General features: G+C 42.7%; 2 protein-coding genes across 6 annotated transcripts in view; one reads left to right on the forward strand and one right to left on the reverse strand.

The window, feature by feature from the left end:
* Positions 1 to 5518: 5518 nt before the first annotated feature.
* Positions 5519 to 7435, forward strand: LOC139068948 (SCAN domain-containing protein 3-like). Its single transcript, XM_070549792.1, has 3 exons — positions 5519 to 6449; positions 6558 to 6732; positions 6871 to 7435. Exons 1-3 carry the CDS (start codon positions 5519 to 5521, stop codon positions 7433 to 7435), a joined length of 1671 nt encoding a protein of 556 aa, XP_070405893.1.
* An 8386-nt stretch (positions 7436 to 15821) lies between these two features.
* Positions 15822 to 21975, reverse strand: part of scn8ab (sodium channel, voltage gated, type VIII, alpha subunit b) — a 57428-nt gene continuing 51274 nt past the window's right edge. For all 5 annotated transcript variants that reach the window (XM_015957072.3, XM_015957073.3, XM_015957071.3 and 2 more), the window contains exons 27-28: positions 21651 to 21921; positions 15822 to 21170 (exon numbers count right to left, since the gene is read on the reverse strand). In XM_015957072.3, the coding sequence (XP_015812558.1) occupies positions 20008 to 21170; positions 21651 to 21921 (1434 nt within the window). In that variant the 3' untranslated portion in view covers positions 15822 to 20007. The remainder of the gene's footprint in view (positions 21171 to 21650; positions 21922 to 21975) is intronic.

Genomic DNA, 21975 nt, shown 5'->3' on the forward strand with positions numbered 1-21975 from the left:
ATGTTATGACCTTAGGGTGTTGGTAGCGAGCTTTATGGAGCACGATTTAAAAGTGTTTTTTTTTATGGAACCATGGCTAAAACTTCAGGGAAACTAAGAAACTGACAAGGCCTTTAGTGATATCAAACATCCGTGCACAAACACCCTCAGCTTCTTTTTTGTTTTTATCTCTGGGAAACTTGAAGTTTTTGTACCAAGGCCTGAAACGTTGAATGTAATTCAGATTTTTTTTTTGTTTTTAAGGACAATACATGCCATAATGTTCATCGATGATGTTTTAGATATATGAAACTTGTTTTCTTTGTGTATAGATGTAATTCTCATATAGGATTTGGTGGAAAAAAAAAACATTGGCATGTTGTGTTAGTGTAGTTAGTGTTGGCAAAACAGTTCAGCTGACAAACAAAAAGCACTCCTGAAAAATGAAAACCCAAACGTCCTTTCTGACGGAAATGTTTATAAAGACAGCCTTCACCTCTCATGTCAGTTCATTAGAAATTTTTAACCAAAACTGAAAGCAACTCAAAGCAAAAAAATAAATAAATAAGGCAAAAAAATAAAATAAAACAAGGATGCTTTTAATAGTTAAACTTAGGCTGATATGCAGCACCTGAAATTTGCTGGGATGAAAAATGTATTTTGACGTCCCTTTGGGAGACGTACATTTAAAAAAGTTTTAAACCAAAAGTTCCTTTTAAAAAAACGAGCTAAGATGAAAAAAGAACTCTTAGGTATACAATACTAACATGTTGCCCCTAATTCTTTAAAATTTTAAGCGCTTAAGCTACAAGAAGTAAATGCTCTTCAAAGTCGCACAAAGAACATGTGCTACATTAACTACAACAGCTTTTTATTGGTTTTGCTCTGAATAATAGAAGTCAAAGATTAATTTCTGTGTTATTTTGGTTATTTAGTTGTACTTTTGACATATTTTGTACATTCTCTGTAACCATTTCTACCTCAATTTGAAGACATTGTACATGAAAGTGTTTATTTCATGTCATTTCTACACCAGTTTGTGGAGCAGTGTTTTTAATGCTTGACCTGTTATAGTCTACCTCACTAAAAACTGTCCTGTCATGGAAATAAAAGTATATATAAACAGCCTCTTTTGACTCTGTATTTGTGTGTGTGTGTGTGTGTGTGTGTGTGTGTGTGTGTGTGTGTGTGTGCGTGCGTGCGTGCGCGTGTGTGTGTGATTCAGTACAACCACCACTGAAACCAATGAGAAGATATTCACTTCAGCAGCAGTGATTCTTGAGATGCTTGGCTGCATGAGCAATAATACCCACCATGGAAAAGTAGGTTGTAGGCTTAAATCAAGGCAATGTGGAGAGAAGTGAGCCAACTGTCAGAGCTCCAGAAGAAAAAAAAACAGAACCCAAGAGCTACAGCCAGATACCCATACTTGAAGCACTGGAAACTGATAAACAAAGGCTCTAAGCCACCTAAGGAGCTGCACAAGAGAAAGTGAAGCCAGATGAATGAACCGGCTCTTCTCGACCCAACCAGCTAAGTACTCTCAGTGGCAGGGTAATAACAGAGCAGACCCACCAAGGCTGGAGACTGAACAGTACTGGAAGGGCATTTGGGAGAAGGAGGCATCACACAACAGCAAGGCAAAGTGGCTAGCCTCTCTAAGAGAACCTCCTTGAGAAGTAGCCAGTATCCATCACTGTGGCAGAAGAAGAAAAGGTCTCAGGTAGTCAAATTCAAAAATACTTTATTAATCTCAGAGGGAAATTAGAGTTTCAGTACACACAATTCTGAGATCAGACATACTTACATAGACACATGACAAGAATTGGTGACTGTGGTCATTCGCAACCCGAGTCGCACTACCGTAATAGATCAAGAGGGTTAATATGAGGATAGAGTCAGGGGGAGGGAAAAAAGGCACTTCAGAGTTACCCTCCACAGAGAGGGTAGCTTTGCTATGCAAAAAAAAAAAAATAAATAAAAACACCTCAGACAGATATGCACACAGACTTCAGACATTACACAACATAAGTGTCCACCAGGTGGGGAGGTAGGGTTGGGACTCTCCTCACTTCAGTGTGTGCAGCCGCATGGAGCAGCGCTCACCACCTCATCACAGACTCAAGGGCACCAGATTCAGATAAGAATTGTTTCTGTCATGATCCGCCCCAGCCTCCCTGACTGTGTCTCTCCTGCCCTGATTAGCCTAATTGTTCTCACCTGTCCCTGATTACTCTGCCCATGTGTTCCTGATTCCCTTGTGTATTTATACCTCCCTCCTTGTTGCTGTCTTTGTCGGTTCATTGTCGTTTGTGCATGTTCGTTCGTCCTGTTGCTCCCAGTCTACGATTAAACATCTTTTTATTTTTTCATCCGTCTGCCTGATCTTCTGCCTCCTGAAACCCACCACCACACATGGTCTGCCATCTCCACCCGCAGAACATGACAGAATGAACCGACCAACCTGGACCTGTGGTGAGCTAACACCTGCTTCTGGAGGATTATTTTTTCTTTTTTTTCCCTTTCAGCAGAGGGTGATTTCTGGCCTGGAGTTTTGTGTTCGGCGCATCCTACCTGTTCTCGGGGTGGTCGAAGTCCTCTGGGAGATCCTGGCGCATCCTACTTTGTCTTCGGGGTGGTCAGGGTCATTCACCTCCTGCTGTTTTTGCCCCGTCCCGTTCTTCTCCTGGAAGCCACGGATCCTGGAGCCTCGAGGGAGCTTCACCCCCTACGCACGCCATTGTTCTCCGGTGTGGTAGGGCTGGTCTCCCCACTCTTCTCCGGCTTCCCTTCACCCGAGCCTCCGCCGATGGACCCAGCAGATCGGGATGTGCACCTGCTCTGATTGGATGTCAAGTACCTGCCGCCGAGCTGGGCTTCCACGCGTCGCTCCCGCTGCTACCAGTTCCTGGTCCACGCCTGCAGGGTCTGTGCCTGCAGGTTCTCCACGCGGCAGTTCCTGCTGGGGCCTATGCCTGCTGCTGCAGTTCCTGCTGGGTCCCACGCCTGCTGCTGCAGTTTGTCTCAAGTGTTCCTGGTGTCAAGTGTTCGAGTCTAGTGTTCCTGGTGTCAAGTGTTCAAGTCAAGTGTTCGAGTCTTTGTGGTCAAAGTGTCGAGTCAAGTGTTTGTGGTCAAGGTGTCAAGTCAAGTGTTTGAGTCTTTGTGGTCAAGAAGTCAAGTGTTCGTGTCTCAAGTCAAGTCAAGTGTTCGTGTCTCAAGTCAAGTCAAGTGTTCGTGTCTCGTGTCAAGTCAAGTCTTCGTGTCTCAAGTCAAGGTGTCAAGTCAAGTCTTCGTGTCTCAAGTCAAGTCAAGTCTTCGTGTCAAGTCAAGTCTACGTGTCAAGTCAAGTCTTCGTGTCAAGTCAAGTCTTCGTGTCAAGTCAAGTGTCCGAGTCCAAGTCAAGTGTCCGAGTCCCCTGTTCCCGAGTCTTTGGTTCGATTCCGGGTTTCCCAGTCCGAGCTCGAGAGACCCTTTGTAAGACGGAGTGCCGCCTGATCTGAGAGGCCCCTGCTCCGCGTCCCTGGTCTGAGTTCGTGGGAACTTCTGTAAGTCGGAGTTGTGCCACCTGAACCGAGAGGCCCCTGCTCCGCAGCCCTGGATGGTGTTCCTTGTTCCCTGGTCTCGTCTTCTGTGTTCCCTTGTCATGTGTGCCCTAGTCTGGTCTTCGTTCGTGCCTGGGTCTCCTGTGTTTTGTGGCTTGTGGGCGTCTGGTATCCGCCCCTTAAGGGGAGGGGGGGGGGGGGGGGTACTGTCATGATCTGCCCCAGCCTCCCTGACTGTGTCTCTCCTACCCTGATTAGCCTAATTGTTCTCACCTGTCCCTGATTACTCTGCCCGTGTGTTCCTGATTCCCTTGTGTATTTATACCTCCCTCCTTGTTGCTGTCTTTGTCGGTTCATTGTCGTTTGTGCATGTTCGTTCGTCCTGTTGCTCCCAGTCTACGATTAAACATCTTTTTATTTTTTCATCCGTCTGCCTGATCTTCTGCCTCCTGAAACCCACCACCACACATGGTCTGCCATCTCCACCCGCAGAACATGACAGTTTCGGGGACAGACAGAGATAAATTCCTCTCTGCCTTAGTGTTCTGTTGGTCCAACCCCTCTAGATCCATTAATGGCATAATTAATCTATCCCAATCCGTGCTGATCCGTCAACTTGCTCCTTGATGGAATCCATCTTCTGTGCCAGAGCCGAATCCCAGCCAAAGTTTGTGCGTTCACAGTGCGGTGCATTCCATCCCTGAGCTCCGGGATTGAGCCAATATTCCTCGACAGCTCATTAATTTTCCGGTAAGCTAGGTAACCACTCAGGCCGAACAGCAGGAATCCCGACACCAAAACGACAAATATCCAAACATCTTCAGAATCCTCTACAGACAGTTGAGAGAGGCAGATCAGGTTCCACTGTTTCCAGGAGTCCATGATATTCCCAGCTGGCTCTGTCCCAGAGGGGCACCCAGGAGCCCCTTCTCCCATTCTCATCATTGAAAAAATGTTATCTATCGCATTGAGTGACCAGCTGACCAGGTCCATTTTTAACAATTTCCACTTTCCAGAAAAAATGCACCGTGCACCCAAAAACAGGACAAAGAGCCTTGGGATGAGGAGGGAGGCAGAGGAGAAAAAAGCGTCTGTACTCTCCAAGAGCCGGAAGTGAAAAACTGGACAGCACTGGGGCCTGACATGATCCACGCCTACCTGCTTAACAAGTTCGTTGCACTTATTTGTGGGTGTGATTTCTGTATGGTCTTGTCCTTTGATGCTATGTTTTATTCTCTGTTTTAATTACTACTTATTTACTATTTTATGTTTACTGTGATGTGAAGCACTTTGGCTTTTGCCTGTGAAATATGCTATACAAATAAAAATTACTTACTTATTTACTCCATGAGCTCCTGGCAGCTCAAATGAACCAGCTGCTAAAGGTTGGGACTCACCCTGAATGGCTAACTGAAGGGTGCACAATCCTGATCCTGAAGTACCCTTGCAAGGGTACAGTCCCATCCAACTATCGGCCAATTACCTTTCTGCCCACAACATGGAAGCTCATGTCAGGCATCATAGCAACTAAGATAAGTGGGCACATGGATCAATACATGAGCACAGCACAGAAGTTCATCGGCAGAGATATCAGAGGAGCCAAACACCAGCTGCTGAAAGACCAAAGAGTCGCCCAATGGATGACATAAAGCTGTCGCCAAGAGCGAACAAGACATCGACTCACTGATCCACACCACGAGGATCTACAGCAGCCCTATTCAATAGGCGGCCCAAGGGCCAGAGCCGGCCCATCAAGCATTTTGGACCGGCCCATTGTCTTCATAATTCTTGATAAATAGTTTTTTTAAGTAGCAGTGTCGCAGTTATTAGCAGCCGATGGCTAAACCGTAATCGCGGCAGTTTACAACACTTTGCGACATTTTACGGCACGTTTTGGAGCGGGGACCTATCCAACAGGTCGGTGACGCTGTTATGCTCTTCAGTGCCCGTAAACCGCAGGTTTTACGACAAGTTGCGCAGCTCCTGATGGAAAGTATATGACGATTTATAACAGCGGTTTCTTGGAAAAAAACATGTCACATTCAAAAGAGAAGAGACGTAAAATCGACACTGAAAATAGAAGATTTAACAAGGAGTGGACTGATAAGTATGCACACATTCAAAATGCTGAAGGAAAACCCATGTGCCTTGTCTGTCTCGTCATTTGCTCGGTAAATAAAGAATACAACGTGCGGAGGCACTTCAAGACGAGTCACGCTAACTTTGACAGTGAATATTCACCAGGCTCTGAGGCTCGACAGATAAAAATAAAGACACTGAGCCAAAACTATCAGCGGAGTTGTGTGCATTTCACCCGAACCTGCACGTTGCAGCAGAAAGCTACAACAGCATCTCTGCGAATCGCATGGATATTGACTAAAAATAAAAGACCATTTACAGATGCTGAAACAGTGAAAGAATGCATACAAGCTGCTGTTGAGGAAGTGGTGACGGATGAAAACGTAAAAGAGCAAGTTATAACTTCGATTAAATCAATTCCACTGTCCGATACAACCACTGCGAGAAGAGTGGATGCTTTAGCTACGGATGTTTTTGACACTCTTCTTGATCAACTGAGGAAGGCTGATTTCATATCCCTCGCTGTGGATGAATCAACGGACAACTCGGATGTTGCTCAACTTTGTATGTTTGTGCGTTTTTATGATGGTCACGGTTTCAAAGAGGACATATTGGGATTAATACCACTTGAAGGGCATACAACAGGAGAAATACTCTTCCAGAAGATTGTGGATTTTTTTCGAGAGAACGGACTGGACTTGGAGTGTATTAACCTGCTTGTTACAGATGGTGCACCTTCGATGGCAGGGAAGATCAAAGGATTGTCTGCACGGCTGTCTGCACTTGCGCCAAAAATGAAGTCGCTGCACTGTCTCATCCACCAGAGTGTCCTTTGCGCACAATTAAGTGGTGAGTTGAAAAACATAATGGATTCTGTCATGGCTACAATTAACTTTATTAGATCAACATCTGGTCTTCAACACAGACTGTTTCGCAAACTTCTTGTTGATATGTCAGCTGAGCATGCTGACCTACTTTTGCTTAACAATGTGAGGTGGTTAAGCCAGGGAAATGCACTCATGAGAGTCTGTGAACTGAGGAAAGAAATCATTACTTTCCTTCGTGAATGCAAGCAGAGAAAGGCTGAAACATTTCTGACCAACATGCTGGATGATAAATTTGTGTCTGAGATGTGTTTTTTATGTGATATTTTCCATCATTTGAATGTACTTAACCTGGGGCTTCAAGGGAGAGATTAAACTGTTGCTGATGTGGTTGAAAGACTGACTGCTTTTCAAAATAAACTAGACATGTTTTCATCTGATCTCAGTAGCAGACTGCTGCATTTTCCAACCCTCAGTGGCTTCATTAAGTCATCACAATGTGGTAAAGTCACAAAGGTCATGTCAGACTTTCTGGACAATTTGAAACACAACTTTGCACAGAGATTCTATGACTTTGGCATTCCCAAAGAGTTGCTGCATGTTGTGAGGAACCCATTCACCAGCACGCCCAATACTTCCCCCAAAACAGCAGCGTTCCTGGAGTTACATGGCATTGATGAAGGTCCCCTGCAACTTGAAATGATTGAAATACAAGCATCAGGGGAATTCAAAGATGTCCTTCAGGAAAAAGGTTGCACCGAGCTTTGGACAAAGCACATTGTCCCAGAGATGTTCCCAAACATGAAAAAACTGGCTATATGTGTCTTAACAATGTTTGGATCCACATATACATGCGAATCAGCCTTCTCTCACATGAATGCCATAAAAACAGAGAATCGAATGTCCTTGACAAATGAGCATCTGCATCATTGTTTGCGGATTGCCGTCACCCCATATGAGCCTAACTTTTCTCATCTTGCCCAGTCAATGAAGTGTCATTTTTCTCATTAGAGATTGATCAAAGTCTCCTGCAGTATGAAGACTAAACACATTTTTGTTTCCTTTGATATGCTTTAAAAGCCAGCAGTTTAATTTTGTTATTTTATTCAAAATTTAGATTGTTCTTATTTGCACAATCACTCTTACTGTTTTAGTTTATGACTGTGATATTTCCACAAAAAATATTTTAGGTAATGCTACTGGGAATTTATGTTACTGGGATTTCAGTCAAACTAAAACTGGTTATGTTTTCTACGCTTTACTAAGCATAGAGCAAGTGCTGTCACTGAGTTTTTGACTAAGACTTTTGTTTCATTTATATGCTTTAAAAGCCAGTAGTTTAATTTTGTGATTTAATTCAAAGTTTTGTTTATTCTTATTTGCACAATATGATATTGCTATTACTGAGAGCTGTGAGGTTGTTACTGTATTTGCACAAAAGACATTGGAATTATTGTTACTGGCATTTTATGTGACTGTGATTTCAGTCAAACTAAAGCTGGTTATGTTTTCTTGGCTTTTATTTTAAGAGGAAAAAAAGTACTGTCACTATGAGTTTGTGACTCTGATTTCTGTTAAACCAGAGTTGGCTATGTTTTGCAGTTTCTATTATTTTCACTAAAAACCAGCAGTTAATCCTAATGTCATTTGACTTGTTTAAATAAAAATGTTGAAAATGCAGTGGTACTTTGTTTTAATGGAAAAATATGAGATACAGGGAAATGTGCGGCCCACTGGCAAAAGCCTTATGATAATTTGGCCCAACAAAAAATCTAATTGAATACCCCTGATCTACAGCACTGATTTCGGAATATCATTCGGACTTGAGAAATGTAGTTGGATGGTGACAAAGAAAGGGAAGGTAGTTTACACAGAAGGGGTCTCACTCCCAAAAGGAACAATAGCAGACATTGAGGACAGCTACAAGTACCTCTGTATCCCACAAGCAAATGGCAACCTCGATGAAGCCACAAAGAAAGGAGCCACAGCTAAGTACCTACGAGTAAGGTAAGTCCTAAGAAGTCAGCTCAATGGCAAGAACAAGATCTTGGCAAGAAACAGCTACGCCCTGCCAGTAACTACATAACCTGCAGGAGTAAAAAGCTGATCAAAGAAAGAAATACAGACCACAGATGTTAAGACACAGACGTTTCTAACCATGCATGGAGGTTTCCATCCCAAGTCCAGCACCCTTAGACTGTACACTAGCTGTATGGAAGGAGGCTGAGGACTAGTGAGTGTGTGAGCCACTGTCCAGGATGAAACATCCAAGATCCATAAGTACATCAAGGATAAGACCCCAAAAGATGAAGTGCTCAGTGAAAGTCTCAGACAATGGTGAACAGAGGAGGAAAATACCATCGCTACAGAGATACCATCGTGAGAGGACAAACTCCTACATGAGATGTACCACTGACAGATAACTGAAGTGGCTGGTATCAAGAAATCCTACCAATGGCTAGAAAGAGCTGGTCTGAAGGACAGCAGAGGCACTCATCTGGCTGCACAGGAAAAGGTCCTGATCACCAAAACAACAGAGGCCAAGATCTATCACACCAGACAAGACCCAAGGTGTAGGCTATGCAAAGAGGCCCCTGAGACATTACACCACATAACTGCAGGGTGTAAGATGCTGACAGGGAAAGCATTCATGGAACGCCACAACCAAGTGGCTGGCATCGTGTACAGAAATATGTGCAGAGTATGGACTGGAAGCCCCAAGGTCAAAGTGGGTAACATCCCCAACGAAAAAGCCAAGCTCCTGTGGGACTTCCAGATCCAGACTGACATAGTGGTGACGGCAAACCAACCATGGTGGTGGTGGACAAACAACAGAGGACAGCTTCTGTGGTTGATGGAAACTTCAGGAAAAATTAAGCTAGAGAAGTACCAGGGCTTCAAAGAAGAACTTGAGAAAGCCTGGAGAGTGAATACATCAGTGGTGCCCGTGGTCATTGGAGCAATCGGGGCAGAAGCCCCCAGACTAGAGTAGTGGCCAAAGCAGATCCCAGGAAAAACATCAGACATCTCAGTCCAGAAAACAGCTAAGAAACTGCAGAACCCTCAAACTCCCTGGCCTCTGGTAGAGGACCCGAGGTTGGAAGGATGAGACCACCCGCGGAGGGTGAGATGGGGGTGTTGTTTAAATCCACTTCCATGTGGGATTTTTACCCTTAGTCAGCCACCGATTGTGCAAGTTCTCCCACTTAAAATGATGACAGAGGTCAGTAATTTTCATCATAGGTACACTTCAACTGTGAGAGACAGAATGTGAAAAAAAAATCCATGAATTCACATGGCAGGATTTTTAAAGAGTTTATTTGTAAATCAGGGTGGAAAATAAGTATTTGGTCACTTCAAACAAGGAAAATCTCTGGCTCTCACAGACCTGTAACGTCTTCTTTAAGAAGCTTTTCCTCCTCCACTCATTACCTGTATTAATGACACCTGTTTGAACACATTATCTGTATAAAAGACACCTGTCCACAGCCTCAAACAGTCAGACTCCAAACTCCACTATGGCCAAGACCAAAGAGCTTTCGAAGGACACCAGGAAAAGAATTGTAGACCTGCACCAGACTGGGAAGAGTGAATCTACAATAGGCAAGCAGCTTGCTGTGAAAAAATATACTGTGGGAGCAATTATCAGAAAATGGAAGACATACAAGACCACTGATAATCTCCCTCGATCTGGGGCTCCACGCAAGATCTCATCCCGTGGGGTCAAAATGATCATGAGAACGTTGAGCAAGAATCCCAGAACCACACGGGGGGACCTGGTGAATGACCTGCAGAGAGCTGGGACCACAGTAACAAAGGTCACCATCAGTAACACACTACAACGGCAGGGAATCAAATCCTGCAGTGCCAGACGTGTTCCGCTGCTGAAGCCAGTGCATGTCCAGGCCCGTCTGAAGTTTGCCAGAGAGCACATGGATGATACAGCAGAGGATTGGGAGAATGTCATGTGGTCAGTTGAAACCAAAGTAGAACTTTTTGGTATAAACTCAACTCATCGTGTTTGGAGGAAGAAGAATACTGAGTTGCATCCCAACAACACCATACCTACTGTGAAGCATGGGGGTGGGAACATCATGCTTTGGGGCTGTTTTTCTGCTAAGGGGACAGGACGACTGATTCGTGTTAAGGACAGAATGAATGGGGCCATGTATTGTGAGATTCTGAGCCAAAACCTCCTTCCATCAGTGAGAGCTTTGAAGATGAAACGTGGCTGGGTCTTCCAACACGACAATGATCCCAAACACACCGCCCGGGCAACAAAGGAGTGGCTCCGTAAGAAGCATTTGAAAGTCCTGGAGTGGCCTAGCCAGTCTCCAGACCTCAACCCCATAGAAAATCTGTGGAGGGAGTTGAAAGTCCGTGTTGCTCGGCGACAGCCCCAAAACATCACTGCTCTCGAGAAGATCTGCATGGAGGAATGGGCCAAAATACCAGCTACTGTGTGTGCAAATCTGGTAAAGACCTATAGTAATCGTTTGACCTCTGTTATTGCCAACAAAGGTTATGTTACAAAGTATTGAGTTGAATTTTTGTTATTGACCAAATACTTATTTTCCACCCTGATTTACAAATAAATTCTTTAAAAATCCTGCCATGTGAATTCATGGATTTTTTTTTCACATTCTGTCTCTCACAGTTGAAGTGTACCTATGATGTAAATTACTGACCTCTGTCATCATTTTAAGTGGGAAAACATGCACAATCGGTGGCTGACTAAATACTTTTTTGCCCCACTGTATATATATATGTATATAAATATATATATGTATACATATATATATATATATATATATATATATATATATATATATATATATATATATATATATATATATATATATATATATATATATATATATATACATACATGTGTGGCTGGTGCTTATCTCCAGCGGTCAATGGGCAGTCAGGCAGGGTACACCCTGGACAGAGAGCCAGTCCATTGCAGGGCAACACAGAGACACACAGGACAAACAATCATGCACACACACAAACTCACACCTAAGGACAATGTAGACAGACCAGTTAACCTAACAGTCATGCTTTTGGACTGTGGGAGGAAGTCGGAGTACCTGGAGAGAACCCACGCACAGAGAGAACATGCAAACTCCATGCAGAAAGATATATATACATATATATATATATATATATATATATATATATATATATATATATATATATATATATATATATATACTTTTCATACTATACTATATATACTTTTCATCAGGATCTTGGATATAAAATGTATTTTCTACAGGTGCCACCAGATGGAGTCAGATAGCTTTAGGTAATTTTGAGGAACTCCACCAAAGTGTTGTTCAGACATTACAGGACCATCTAGTGGTCAGTCCACCCTCAGTGGCAAAGATAAAAACAGTCATCAAATAACATCAAATAAAATATTTGGGGCACATTTTAAAAAGTGACCTCTGTGATGATGAGGATATTAAGAGGCAATGCGGTAAGTTGTACATGCACTCTGGCACGTAACTTTGGCATGTGCTCAGATCCTGTTAAAGTGTCCCTCTTTCGTTCCTTTTGTACTCCTCTCTATACAGCCCACTTGTGGTGCAACTATAGTAAGGTAGTAATGAAGAAGCTTCAAGTGGCTTATCAGGATGCTTTTAGAATCCTCATGAAGCTCCCTAGATGGACCTCTGCAAGGCACATGTTTGTTGTGAGTAACATCCCTACTTTTCATGCGCTTCTGAGGCTCTTCGTGTATAAATTCATCTGCCGACTGAGTTTGTCAGCTAACGCTGTTGTTAGAGCGCTGTCATCTTTAACTTACAGTGACACGAGGTACTCCTCAGTCCTTTTTAAACATTGGAACAACTGCCTATATAGTTTGTAATTAGAATGTGTTGTTACTTTTATTTTATTCTTGTTACGGACATATCCCATGTCTGAAATAAAGTTTGAATGAATGAATGAATGAATGAAATCCAGGATGTGACAGCAACTTAAATGTTCAGAGTGGTATTGTGTGATGGGAGAACACAGAAAACAGAATGCCCTACACATGTGATCAGGATTTGGATCCTAGTGATTCCTTGAAGAAATGCAGTCTTTTTCTTTCCTGTCTCCCTTAAACATGAACCCACACAGTCTCCCCCTCTTTTTCACAAAACTCCCACCTGACAGATCTCACCAATGCCCCACTTAATCCACGTCCTACGTCTGGAGCTAAAGAGGAAGAAACAAACTAAAGGATGTGCAAAATGCAGCAAAATGCCTGCAGAGGGGAAAAACACATTAAATCCACTCAACATCAAAGCTATTGCAGCTTCCAGCACAAAGCATGTAACATAAAAACAATCATTGCACATCTTGCTTACTGAATTGTTAAAGCCAACTGGTGATAGGTGGAAAAAGACAGTTCTGTAAAGCAGTGTTTCATGTTATGTTTTAATGTGTGATCCTGCGTTCATTGTTCTGATTTACTTTTGTTCTCCCTCCCTCTCCCTCCTCCTGCTTTGATGGCCGTGGATGAGGAGGTGCTTTACAGTGCAGTGTACAGTCTGAGCCTGTTGGGAACATGCTGCTGACTCAGCCCAGGCCACTGCATTCATCTATCTGCACTGCAGTGCTGCCTCTGCTTAGCCCCTCACACTCCTCCCTCATTCAGTGCCACACACACACACATCCACACACGCACACACAGGGAGGTTGGGAGGGGGAGAAAACACTCTTGCACACACACCTGCCATGTTGCAACCTTGCACACCCAAACGTTTCATGTAATAAATGTAGTCAGGTGTTGAAAACAAAAACAAAAAGGCACAAAGAAAATGATGTAATCTTGAAGAAAACAGTGCTGTTGTGTGCTAACTAGGCATGTGTGGGTGTACAGTGTTTTTTTTATTTGCGTTTTCATTTATTTGCAATTTTCAAGCAGCCCCAGCACATGTTAACACAGACAAATTCAAGGTATCAGCTGCATTTTCATTGTTTCGGATTTATCTAATCAGTGACTGAGATGATTTTATCAACCGCAGACAGGAAGCGAAGGATGTGATTGGTAAGACGAGGAGGTTGAGTCTAAGTTTTCATGATTCATTTCAGCTCCGACTTATTTGTCTTTAGCTGCTCATGACGTTCATTCTAGTTTACTCAGTTCTGTTCTTTGTAAAATGTAAACACTTGCCACCTGACTCACATACACATCCACAGCTAGTAACAGTTTAGAGTTACTGGTTCACCTGACACATGTATCTTTGGTCTGTGGGAGGAAACCAGAGCAACCAGTAAAAACCCACACCTGCTTCACCGTAGGCTTTAATCTGAGGTTTAAAGATTACAAATGTGCATGCAGCCATCAGCATATCTTCTCCATATGTCACTTATTGGGTTTGTCCCCCTAGATGAGCCTGTAAGCCCCACCCACCTCATGAATCCAATAGTTCAGGGATCTGCAACCCGTGTGGACTCAGAGAGTAACTTTTTACCTTAATTTGTAGAAACTGTACTCGATCCCTGAGAGTTGAAATTCAAATGTGAATTTAGCAACACTGTCAGGTTGTTCATGACATAAAAAAATCAGCAATAAAGTGTTTTCTAGTGCTTTTAATAGGATTTTATTTCTGCTTTTCTCTTTGTTGTTCAACTATGATTTATTCTAGACTAGCTCAGTGACCTAGTGGTAGAGGGTCCGCCCTGAGACTGGAAGATCAGGATTCGATTCCTGGTCGGGTCATACCAAAGACCTGGAAAAAATGGGACCCAATGCCTCCCTGCTTGACACTCAGCATTAAGGGGTTGGGGAGGTCAAACCACCAAAAGGTTCCCGAGCGCGGCTGTGTCTGCAGCTCACCTCTCCCACCAGGGCATGGGTCAAATGCGGAGAACAAATTTCACACAACTAATGGGACTTTAACTTTAACTTTGTTTAATTGTCTTAAATTTCAAGAATTCTAATAAATGTGCAAAGCTGCCTTCAACTTTTCAGAAGTTCAGCTCGAAGATCCTGAAAAATATTAGTTTTTTTGTTGGATTTGGACAGAAATCTCTCTGAGTCAGACAGCTCTGTAATTATTCTGCAGCAAAAGGCAGGCAATAAAGTTGTTTAAAGTTTGCATAGTTTACTTTAAAATAAATGTTAGTCTAGTTTAGGTTAGTTTTGATCAAAGGAGCCACTCAGGAGCCTCTGAGGAGCATGTGGCCCCAGAGCCTCAGGTTTAAGAGCCTTATAGCAGGAGCTTCTGCTTTTAAATGTAACTTTATCAGCCGATCGATCACCTGTTGGTTCAAGTCCTAGGAAATAATGGGTGTCTCAGCTCTGGGGTTTTGTAAAAAAAATTGCATTAAAACGTTAAAATAAGACGAATGTCTTGATTCTCAAAAATCACAATAAATGCAGTGAAGCTGTCACCTTAGTAAGCTCAGATTAGCTGTTTTTATGCAAAGGTTATGAGTGGATTTTAAGCTAACATATAGTGTTAGCCTCATAGATGCTGCTCTTTCATTTTAGTGTGCAATTTGATTAAAACATTTTTTATGAAAGCTATTAATGCTGTTTAAGTGTCTTTTGTTCTCCAATAAGTTTGTTTTTATTGTCATCAGATACCAATAGCAGGTGACAGCCAGCGGTCGGTATTGGGCGTGGCTTGTTCAGCTGCAGATTGTGTTTCAGTTCGGTTTGGTTTCACCATCTCTGTGGCTGATTGTTCTCTGTAGTATGTTCTGTGTGCAACACCATGCAGTTAAACACATTCTTACTGGTGCAAAAATGTACAAATACATTACATAATGGTCAACTGGCAGCTAAAGGTTTATGGAGTGTGTGTGTGTTGTGTTAATTTGATCAAAAGGCTTTCTCTGAGTAGCTTAGCTTAAAAACTCCATGAGAAATCTGTAGACTCCCCCTCTCTCTCTCTCTCTCTCACACACACACCCACACACACACACACACACACACACACACACACACACACACACACACACACACACACGCGCGCACGCAAACACACAAATAAGAATAAATACCAACGTTGATTTACGTTATTTTGCTTTTTTTCACACAGGCAAGTTAAAACTGGGCCAAATTAAAATTTTAACATGTAGACTAAATTATCTACACACAACCAGCTCACAGTTATCTCTAAACAAGAGCTGGGACAACTATGATTGAAGATTTGATCCCATTCTGAAAGTCGTAAAGGCGTCACTGATCAAAGACTCTGAGAAGTTTGTTTATGACACCAACAGAATGTCCTTTTTTCTTGCCTTGCTTCTCTTTTGTCAATTATGTGACTTGCCCTCAAACGTTTTTGTAATTATTTGCATAAAAATGTCAAAAAGTTTGAATGATTTAAAATAAGACATTTAAAATGACATCATTCACTCAAAAAGCAGAAACGACACCAGCCGCAGAGATAACTGGAAGGCTGCTTTATTGTTTGGAAATAGATTCGTGCTCAATTGAAGACATTCTTTCACTGATTCTCACTTAGATGTCCCAGGTGGTTTGCAACACATGTCCTCAGTCTGACTGTAGTAGTGGCAAGAAATGACAGTCAACGGTTGGTTTGTAACCTATTTGTCAAAGAGAAGTAGTTCATCTCAGTCATGCTACAAAAACAACGGCCTCATTAACCAACCCATAATTAACAAACATTTAAATAAACTAACGTGGGGCAAAAAAGAAAAACAGAAGGCAAGTTTTTCTTTAACCAGCACACACACACACACACACACACACACACACACACACACACACACACACACACACACACACACACACAGAGCACCTCCTAGGATGTTTGTCCACACAGGTCTGAACTAGGTGGTGAGTTTTCACTTCATTTGAAACTCAAAGGAAAAAAAAGAAGACAGACATCATCGTGCTCCGTTTCACTTCACTCCATGGGTGTTAAGAACTTTGTTGCAAATTTTAGTGATCGACTAAATAGAAAGCTAAAAAGGCACATGCCGTTAAGAGATATTGCACCATAAACAAACACTGACAGGTATAGGACAACTAACCCTTCAAATCGTTAGATTATATTAAAAGTGACAGCAGAGAAAATGAAAGTCTAAACTGCAGCAGTGTGTTAGGGAGAGGCATGGAGGGTTATGGGTTGCAGCGAGCAATAGTTAGCCAAATAAAGTGATCCGTGGATCGTACTGGCTGGCTGCAAAAGGCTGTGAGCGAGTGTGTGTTTGCATTTCTGTGTGGAATACACAGGAAACGAGGGGCAAGACATCTTCACACAAGTACAAAAAAGGGGTATGCTGGTAGTGCAATCCTCTCACCAAGGCAGGCTCCACAAATGTCAGCAAGCAGCCAGTACAACATCATGCATCCTACTCCTAAAACTCTGAGGACCTGGGCTAGCCGGAGGTTTGGGTTTTGTTCTCTGAACATGTCACACAAAGAAAAGATGCATGATCAGCTACACTCTGTGGACCTGGTGTCACCCCAACGAGAGCAGACAGGAGAGCTGCGTTACAGACATTGTTCTAATATGTATTATATATTTGTGTGTGTCTGTGTGTGAGAGTATAAAAGAATATATATTTAAATATGTCATATAACTTTGTATATGTACGCATTAATTTATACAGTTTTACATACAGTTTTCTGCTGTTTAACATGGATTATTTTAGTGTACTCTCCTCTTTTATTGTGAAAAGTGACTGAAACAAAACTGAACCATCTAACGTGTGTCAGGGGCATCAGCTGGAAGCCATTCTATTCACGATTACTGATATTTAGTGTTAGACTAATAGCTTTACTTTTTTTTAAAGTAATTTATTATCTACAAAAAAAACTACACATGCTCTTAAAACAGTATTTTACATTATTTATAATTTCTTAAAAAGTCCCGTTTTAGCCTTTGCAGTTTGTGCCTGACAGAGCTTCGCCTGAATTCAGGTCATTTATCCTAAACAGATGAGTGCGTGGCAGATTTGTTTGTTTTTGTTTTGGATTTTTTTTAAATCATAAAAATGTTGTGTCCGTGAGGATCTGAGAGAAAATGCACGGCAGTAGCTTTGATGCTTGTCATTCAAATTTTTATTTGGTTCAAGTTGACACCCACACTGGTTTTGGAGATCTCATGCAGCAACTGGAGCCCGGAAAGTTGAAAATGAACGAGGGACTTCTTCATAAACAGGAAAGTGACATCGCTGCACTACAGGAAGTGTAAAAAAGCTCTGCTGCGGTGCTCAGGTTCACAGTACCTTAAAGAATGCATCCGGTGCTCTGTTGGGTTATTTGGTATTTGTTATGCTGTTGAGTTGCATGAATTCAAATGGAAAAAGCAGAACTTGTTGGTATATAAAATTTGGGTTTTATCTCTTGAACAGTCCACTTCTCTGTGTGTGCTGCTCAAACCAACTCAGCCCAATTCACTCTCAGGATGTCTCTCCATAAAATCGCCTGTGTTTGCTAACAGTTTTTTATTTTTTTCATTGAAATAAATAGAGGTCAGACCTTAGTCCAGATTGAATTGGCCACAAATATAATCCACAATCACTAATAATGTCACCTGTTACAAGCGAACGCAATGTCTTTGTTCCACTGCGATGCCTCTAGCCCTATTTTTCAAAGCATCAGAAGCAGGAAGCACTACACTGACCCCCGACGAGCAGGTGTCAGATTAAGACAGCCGGCTGAGATCATTGTCCACCAGCATGGCATACAAACTAAAAAATAAACATGATTTCATGTATACTCTCATCACATTCAGTTGCATTTCGTTGCAGAACTCTTAATAATACATCGACATAATCTCCTGAGAAAAAAGGGGCGATTTTTTTTCTTCAAGCATAGCATACATTTGCAGGGTCTCTGTCTGATAACGGCAGCAAAAAACAGAACGGAGTAGGGCAGGCTTCGCCCGGCCCCACTCCACGGACAACAAGGGATGGCAAAGGCAGATCTCTTTGGCTTCTCCACACACATTGTTCTCATCACCCATTCAGAATGTTCACGTTCCTCGCTGTAACAGAACACCACTAAACTCCCGACCATGAACTTCAGGCTTATAAAATCATGTAACACAAGATTTGTCGCACAACAAAGCAATAATATTACATACGGGGAAGCAAAGACACACAGATTTACATTTACATGTGGACAAATCAAAGGATGTGAAACGGAAAACTCTTCTCTAGCCTTTCAGAAAGGTCTAACCACCCACAGAGAAACAGGAGGAAACAGAAAGGAGGAAAGCCCCCAAAGACCACTGAGAGTTGGACTCCCAAAACGCCCTCTCGCATGAACATGACACACGTTACGTATAAATTATGAACACAAGCTTTTTAGCTTCAAAGTGTTGCACCTTTAAAAACATTTCAATACAAATGAACAAACATCTCAGTCCACTGATGTGCACAGACATCCAGTCATTTCTTCACCTCAGAACCTCCAAAGCCGCTACGAAAGTGCTTAGATTTTACCCACTGATTCACTTTGGTGGGATTATGTGTTTCATTCTGTTGTCTACATAGGCAATCGTTTAAAACGTCTGAAATGTGTTATGTGATGAGCTAAAACTTTGATCTCTTTAAGGATGACTAATCCCACATCTCTTGGTTTAGTAAATTCCATCTGAAGATATTTTCTGAAAACGCTTCCGTCGTACCGTCGAGCCACCGGTGAGGTCTGCGCATTAGTGTCTTGTGGACTATGTTAATTCATGCAAGATTTCTGATCAAAACATGCCATCATGCAAGTCATTTCTATGCATTGAACAAGCACAATTATTTATGTAACTGTTTGGAAATCTCTCTGAGTAAATGTAAGCCCTTGGCCCGAGTTGACCCCCGTGATTAAACAGACCCTTTGACTAATTGGTGAGAAAGCCCATGTAAAAGAAAGCATTTCAATGTGGGTATTAACAAAGAGGAAATGAGTAGAGGAGGAGGTTTAGTGATATGGGCAAACCTTTGGATATTGTTCCTTTTTTTTTGTCTGTTTGCATTTTTGCTGCACAAAGGGAAAGAAAAATCTAGCTTAAATAAAACAAAAACAAAAACATTCAAGACAACTATTTGTGTCTTGTTCTCACTCAAAAGTCAGAGTTTGCACGTAGAGTGAGTATGTCATTCCGTTCTCTATACACCGCACTAGGACATGACACAGGAACACTTTGGCGGCTTTAAGTGGACACTTTGAACGTTAAGCAGCATCCTTGTCTTCCTTTCACAGCACTGTCGTCCTGGGGAATCTGTTGGTAGCGTCAAGGCACCAGATTCCACGCCCCCGGTTTCAGAGTAACTGGTCTTATCGTTGGACCAGTAGCAGATGAGCACTGGCCCTTTCCCTCTCTGTTTTTGACTGCGTTTCCTCAAGATCAGCAGTTTGGTTACGGCAATGCCACGCAGAACGTTAACCAGGTTTGGTTTTGACAAAAGTTCAAGAGTCCTTAAGCTGTCACAGACTGAGCTGTTTCCCTCTGCATCAATATAGTAATGAAGTCTGTAAACAAAATTATTGAACACTATTTTTTGTACTTGCAAATGCAATAATCTGTACATCTGTGTGGGTGAGTTTCCTCTGACTTTGCTTGAAGTAACATTACTTTTATTAATGTGATCATTCATCCACCACCCTAACATTGAGATTCCCTGATGTCTTTTTGGTTTCTTCCTTTCTCTTTCCTGTCTCCTTTGCCCTCGTTGTTGTCTTCGTGTTTCTCCTTCTCAGGTTTGGTTACACTGTCATAAGAGGGTAGGGAGGCCGTTGATGGGGTGCCCTCCTTCTTGTCTTGCTCTCGATTGTTACCATCGTTCTCAGGTTTTTTGACTGGTTTGCGCTTACATACAAATCCCCGCCATGCCAGGTGGGAGCGGTAAGCTCGTTGAATGATCCTGGCGGACACATCCTCCTGCTTCCGCCTCAGAGTGGTGGTGATCGGCTCATAAGAGACCTTGGAAGGATTGGCTGCGACAAAACGCTCCTCCATTTGTTGCCGCAGCATGTCCAACTCACCGCTGTCGCCAAGCACACGCTTGGTGAACGCGAACAAGATGTCCAGACAATGGATGCGGTCTCCACTCACCATTGGCATGTCCATAGCAATCAGCTCGATGGTGTTCGGCTTGGGGACGCGCAGTGGGTGTTCCAGTGCGTCAGCAAAGTCAGAAAGCTTGGCATAAGTGATGAACTGGGAGGCATCGGGGTCAAACTTCTCCCAGATTTCATAAAAGGTCTCAAAGTCATCCTCACTAAGTGGGTCGGCACTCTCCTCCGTGGCCACACTGAAGTTCTCCAAAATGATAGCAATGTACATATTGACCACAATCAGGAAAGAAATGATGATGTACATAACAAAGAAGAAGATCCCCACAGATGGGTTTCCACAGTCTCCAGTGGATGGAGTTCCAGCGTTTTCCAGTAATGGGTCACAATCCGGGGGGTAGTTGAGTATGGGCAGGAGCAGGCCATCCCAGCCAGCCGACGTGGTGATCATAAACAGGATGATCATGCTGTTTCCAAACGTCTCAAAGTTGTACATGTCATCGATTCCAGCCATATGCTTCACATAGCCAAAGTTGGACATGCCGAAGATGGAGAAGATGAACATGACCAGGAAAAGCAGGAGGCCGATGTTGAACAAAGCAGGGAGTGACATCATGAGGGCAAACAACAGAGTTCGGATTCCTTTGGCTCCTTTGATGAGACGAAGGATTCGGCCGATTCGAGCCAGACGAATCACCCTGAAGAGCGTCGGCGACACAAAGTATTTCTCTATGAGGTCAGCCAGGAACATTCCTGCAAGAGTGAGATAACACATTTTTGATTAATTATAGGAAATGTTAAGCATTGGAAAGTATTTTTTTCTTTGCTTGTCTCACCTTAACTGATCTACAAATAGATTTTCATTGGTGTTCAGTTTAATATAGCGCCTTCTAGAGTCCTAGAGCCCCCCCCCCCCCCCCCCCCCCCAAGGTGCTTTACAACCCAATCAGTCACCTATCCATGCACACGCACATTCACACCCTGGTGGTGATGAGCTCCAATGTAGATGCTCAAGAACACAATGACAGTGACAGACTGAGCAGGAATCGAACCTGCAACCATCCGATTATGGGGCAGACAACTCTTCGGCCCTCGTGGTTGATAAATAAACTAATTGGTAGCTCAAGAGAATATTTCAGAAACCTCAAAAACAGAATACAAAAATGACCTCACGTCAACACAAAATGCTACTTTTTCTATTCAGGAGGTCTCACACTCTTTTCAGATACTTGCCCACAATTGAAAGGATGACCACCACCACATCGAAGATGTTCCAGCCGTTGGTGAAGTAATAGTGACGAAGCGCAAAGAGCTTCAGTAAAAACTCTCCAGTGAAGACCACAATGAAGACAAAGTTGACCCAGTAAAGCACTTCCTCCGTGTCCTCCGTCTGATCGTCTGTCTCCACCATCATTGTGACCATGTTGAGGCAGATGAGGATCATGATGGAGATGTCAAACACCTGCTGCGTCACAAAGTCAAACACCATGCCCTGGATCGGGTTCTGAGGAAGAAATCAAAGGAAATTGTTGTGTTTTTGGGTCATTTCTCAACTTAA

This window comes from Nothobranchius furzeri, chromosome 3 (assembly GCF_043380555.1).
Source record: "Nothobranchius furzeri strain GRZ-AD chromosome 3, NfurGRZ-RIMD1, whole genome shotgun sequence".
Lineage (NCBI taxonomy): Eukaryota > Metazoa > Chordata > Actinopteri > Cyprinodontiformes > Nothobranchiidae > Nothobranchius > Nothobranchius furzeri.